General features: G+C 38.8%; 1 protein-coding gene across 1 annotated transcript; it reads right to left on the bottom strand.

Moving 5' to 3' along the window:
- LOC107611257 lies at positions 4,471-5,466 on the bottom strand. The gene has a single exon (XM_016313206.1). It carries the CDS (start codon positions 5,464-5,466, stop codon positions 4,471-4,473), a length of 996 nt encoding a protein of 331 aa, XP_016168692.1.

Below are 5,728 nucleotides of genomic sequence, written 5' to 3'. Positions count from 1 at the left end.
TAGGCAAAGTATGAACTATTATATATTTCTGGAAAGCCCTGGATGTCTAATTTCCAACGCCATTGAGAGCGCGCCATTTGGAGTTCTGTAGCTCCAGAAAATCCACTTTGAGTGCAGGGAGGTCAGAATCCAACAGCATCAGCAGTCCTTCTTCAACCTCTGAATCTGATTTTTGTTCAAGTCCCTCAATTTCAGCCAGAAAATACCTGAAATCACAGAAAAACACACAAACTCATAGTAAAGTCCAGAAATGTGAATTTAACATAAAAACTAATAAAAACATCCCTAAAAGTAACTAGATCCTACTAAAAACATACTAAAAATAATGCCAAAAAGCGTATAAATTATCCGCTCATCAGTTGTGTTACCCCTAGCATGGAGGAACCCGAAATATTCACATCCACCTCAAACCCAAGTGATGGGAGCTCTGATGAAGGGGATGGTGAAGGTTCCGGTCCCGACCGTCTCTTGCGTATTATTCGTAGCGCGGAGGACCGTGCTAATTTCTAAAGTGTGGGGAGGTCGTTCGACTGATCTCCATGGGTAACAATCTCTTCCCTTCAATACCCATGGATTTATCTTTTGCTTAGAAGTTAGTATATTGCATGTGTAGTTAGTTTTGCTTGTAAATACCCTTTGCATGATAGTTAGTTTCTATAGAGTTACTTGGTCAAAACAATAACTTCCTTATCAAGAAACTGTGTTTTGGGTGACCTACCAAAATTCTAAAAAATTTTTGCAGTGAACTTGCTTTAAGAATGTATTTGGAACATAGTGATTGAGCTAAGAACACAAGCATGAAAGTTTTGAGCCTATTGCATGGTTACATCTTCTAACCATTATTTCCATTCTTGTGTGCATATCTCTCTCTATGATTGCGATCCTTGCTTTGTCTGATTCTATATATCCATTGCTTTGTGTATGAATGCATTTACATGATTGAGGCCATCATTTCAATAGTCACTTTTCCCAAATGGCCTTAACCCTTTCATCTACCATTGCTAACCCATTTTGAGCCTATGATGAACCCTCTTTGTTCTTGAAAAGAGCACATCAACAACCCTAAGTGAAAAACTATGAATGTCCCTAAATTTGAATCCTTGATTAGTTTAGGTAAGTTAGGATGTGTATCATTCAAATAGGAGGGTATACTTGGGAAATTCGGGTAGATATATAGGTGTGTAATTGTAGTGTAATTAAAAATTCTAGAATTTGGGAACATACTCATGTGTTGAATGATTAAACTGTATGCATTGAAACTTTTGTTCACAAAGAAACCCTAAGAAAATGGGATAATAAAAAAAAAGAGAGAAGAGAAAAGAAAAGAGAGAAAGCAATGAAAGGGGACAAAGATGCCCCAAGATAAAGCAACAAAAAAAAAATAATGCATATGGGTGTGAATTGAAAATAATGCATGAGTATGCAAAAAGAGTAAAACTCAAGGGTAGCTAGGTAATGTATTGTAGTTGTATAGGTTGTTCTATGTGTCTAGTGGATCCTAGGTTGATCAAGGACTCAAATTTTAAGCCCACTTGGCCATATACATCTTTACCTTCACCCTAGCCCCATTACAACCCATGAATAAGACCTCATGATACTTGTAAGCATGCATTGAGTAATTGTTGATTGTTAGATGAAAGACAAATCTTGAAAAGCATGATTAGGAGAAGATTGAGTGACGAACCCTATACACTTGAGCGAATAGAGTGGATACACTTCCGGTGAGGGTTCGATGCTCAATGCTTGTTCCCGGCTTTCACAAGCGTTTGCTTAGCAAGTTATATGCACTCCTTAGTGATATTCAATTTGGTAGGATTCATGAATTACATACTATTTTCACCCTATATGCTCACACGTATTCTTGGAGGATAGATTCACTCTTGACCAAGTAGGTAGATGATTTTACATTAGTTGCATGCATCCACTTAGGTAGTTTTCATTTCATAAACCCTTTCTAATCATGATCTTTGGTCTTTTTATTTTAAGCATGAGGACATGCTTGGTTTAAGTGTGGGGAGATTTGATAAACCCTAATTTTGTGGTTTATCTTGTGCTTATTTTGGGGGATTTTATCAACATTTCTCACACTTATTCGCAAAAAATGCATGGTTTTGTGTTCACTTCCCAATATTGCTCCATGATGGAAAATATGCTTATTTTGCCTTAAAATTGCCATATTTTAATCCTCTTCTATTGCCATTCAATGCCGTGATGTATTTGTTGAGTAATTTTAGGAGTTATAGGGTAGGAATGACTTAGAAGAGAGGGAGAAAGCATGTACAAAAAGGGAGGAACATGAAGAATTGAGATCTTGGAAAAAGCAGCATCGGCGCGCCCGCGCACTCCACGCGCACGCGTGGATGAGGTTGGCTGGAAGCGGCGCGCAAGGATGAACGCATCCGCGCGGATCAGAAGATTCCTATCGATGCGCACGCACGCTTGGCGCGCACGCGTGGATCGCAAAAGCAATCGGTGCGCATGCACGTATGGCGCGCACGCGTGGGAAGCTGCACGTGACCTCATTAAAGGAAATTGTGCCTGGCGATTTCTGAGGCTCATGTGGCCCAATTTCAAGCTGTTTTTGCTTGGAAAAAGACCCAAGGATGCTAGAGGGAAAGGGGGGATCAATCATTTTACACTAGGACATAATTTTTAGCTAGTTTTTGGTTCTTGGGTGATTCTAGAGAGAGAAACCCTTGTTCCTCTCTAGATCTAGTTTTAATAGGGTTGAACTTGTGACAACCAAATCCCTCTTCTAAATTTGACACCCGAGGATTGTTGTTGGTAGAGCTATACTTGCAACGCAATTTTATTGAAGAAAATCTTTACCAATACACCCTTGGGGACAATCGTTCGTCAGTGAGTCTTTAAGGTATCTTCATCTTCTATCCAATTTTCGTTTGTATCTCTTAACTTTAAAATCTTATTCTTTCCTCTTCTTACGATGGTTTTTGTATGATAGTATCTAGTATTTCTATCTCCCTCGATAATCCAATTTTGCCTAGATTTCTGCATCCAAAAGGTTTTCTCTCTATCCAAAATGTCATTGAGTTCTTTATTTAATTTTTGCTCTAACTCCTCCAAAAAGGGGTTATTTCCATAAGAGGCACTCCTTTGGATCCCTGTGATTCTGTTCAATATAGTTCTATTAGCTTTGAATATGTTTCCAAAAATATCTTTATTCCACTTCAGCAGATCATTCTTTAGGTTTCTTAATGCCGAAGGGAGTGTATTATCTCTGTTCCAGCTGTCTTTGAGGCAGTGTTGAAAGTCTGGATGGTGAGTCCACATAGCCTCAAATCTAAAGGGCTTTTTTCCTTCTCCGTTAATAAGCTTCACATTCTGAATGAGGATGGGATGATGATCTGAGTTTGTTCTGGTAAGAACTTCAGTAGTCGCTTTATGAAATCTCGTTCTCCAAAAGTGGTTTGATAGGGCTCTATCCAGTCTCTTAAAGACTCTGTCTTGACCTTCCCATTTAGGACCTTTCCAGGTAAATCTAGGGCCAACGAACCCTAGATCTATGAGTCTGCAACTATTGATCCAATTTGAAAAAATATTGCAAGCTCTGATATTCACAGCTGCCCCTCCTTTCTTTTCCGATGCTTCCTTAATTTCATTAAAATCTCCAGCTACGAGCCAATCTCCTGCCATTGAGTTCGCAATGTGCACAAGCTTTGGCCACAAAAGTTTTCTGATTTGATTATTTGGACTAGCATAGACCGCAGTTAAATACCTTTCTTTCTCTCCGTTGACTTGAACTCTAACATGTATGTATTGACTATGCATTTCCATCATGGTGATGTCAATGTCCATCCTATTCCAGAGAATCCAAATTCCACCCACAAACCCTTGAGCTTCCTCTCTTATGGATTTAGTAAAACCAAGATGTTGAATAACTCTAGTGGCTGTATCTCTACTACATTTAATTTCAAGAAGAATAGTGATGTCAGGTTTGTATTGGTTTATCATATTTTTAAGAGTGCGTCTAAAAGTACCACTAGCCGCACCTCTCACATTCCAAATTAAACTAATCATTAAACAGAAACGAAAAAATAAATAAAAACCAAAGGATACATAAGAAACCACATCAGGCTAAGTGCATCTGAGTGTCATTCAGCACACTATTGACAGGGGTTGTAAAATCAACTCCCTTAAGTAAGCTTTGATGTGTATCTTTCTCTTCGTTCTCTGTCTCCATCATCTCCTTTCCTCCTTCATCTGTGATCATGGGATCAGGTGGTTTTCTTTCATTTGGTGGGGATTGGATTGAGGGTGCAATCTCTTCTTCCATTATTGTTGGTGAAGAGAAATTTTCCTCTACCCAATTTTCTTCATGGTGAATGACTTCTTTGTGGTCTTTGTTGTGTGCTTTTTTTTCTATTTGTCTTTCTCCTTATTTCTTGTATTGTGGTGCTGTCAAGGAACTTCCTGTAGCTTTACTACCTGTTTTACTATTATCCACTTCTGTTATTTTTCCTTTGGGTTGGATCTGTTTGTTTTCTGCGTTCTTCTTCTTTTTGTTTGTGTATTTTCTCTTTTTGTCGTTTTGTTTTCCTTTGTAGTATCATTGTTGTTTCCTTGCTCTTCTCCTTGTGCTACTTCAATCCTTTCCTCATGCTCTGGTGTCGAGTCTTCCACTTGTAGAACACTATATCTGGACTGGTTTTCTTTGTTGCTTTGCTTCTCTTTAGCTCTGCTTGATCCACCTCCCTGTTTGGTTTCTTCATTCTTCTTTCCCCTTTTTGGCCTCTGCACTACCATCCATGCTCCATAGTTGTCATTCTGCTCTATCATAATTTGCTTGCTTTTCTCTTTTTTGTTCAAATTATTTTCCATTGCTGGTTCTTCTGCAATTTGCTCATTTTGTTTTTCATACTGATTTTCTTCTTTTTCATATGTGCTTTGTTCGCTGCTTTCCACTCCTGCTGCCACCTCTTTCTCTTTTCTTATATTGCAATGCTGTTGATCATGGTCTATTCTTCCACATATAAAACAGATTTGGTGGATTCCTTCATACTCCACATGGTACTCTTCTCCATTAATCAAATACTTTCCCATCAAAGGTTTGGTGAGATCTACCTCTACACATAGCAGGGCGAATTTTCCTCTACACAGATTGGCTGTGTTATTATCAACCTTTACCGTTCTTCCAATAAGATTACCTATTTTCCTCAATATGGTTCCGTTATAAAGCTCAATCGGCAAACCCGGTAACCTCACCCATGCTGTGATTTTGTCAATTATAGCTCTTAGTGGATTAAAATTTGGCTCCCACAGCCTGACAGTTAGGTAGTGGTCATAAACCTTCCAAAGCCCCTCCATGAGGGCAAAGTCAAAATCCTCACTAGCATAGAATTTGACTAGATAAAAATCGTTGCTTAAGTCAATAACGTCTACGGTCCCTTTTTTGTTCCACATGGCCTCTAACCTTCTTTTGACAGCATATCCCACCCTTTTACCCATCAACTTTACTATTAAGGTATTCCACCATGGCTTCCAAAGTTCTCTCTCAATAGCATCAGTGCATCACTAATGACGATATTATAGAGGCCCTCTTTAGTCTTCTCTACTCTTATGTTCTCTGTGTTGCAAGTGTCAGTTTCCTCTTCTCGATGCTCTTTCTCTTCTTTGCCATCTTCACTGCTTATGTTTCCTTCTTTACTAAGTTCAATGATGTCTTCTTCCATTTGGTCTTTAGTGAGTCCACCTCTTACCATTTGGGCAA

The sequence above is a fragment of the Arachis ipaensis genome, chromosome B08, assembly GCF_000816755.2.
Source record: "Arachis ipaensis cultivar K30076 chromosome B08, Araip1.1, whole genome shotgun sequence".
In the NCBI taxonomy this organism is placed as follows: domain Eukaryota; kingdom Viridiplantae; phylum Streptophyta; class Magnoliopsida; order Fabales; family Fabaceae; genus Arachis; species Arachis ipaensis.
This window is presented reverse-complemented; position numbering and strand designations above follow the sequence as displayed.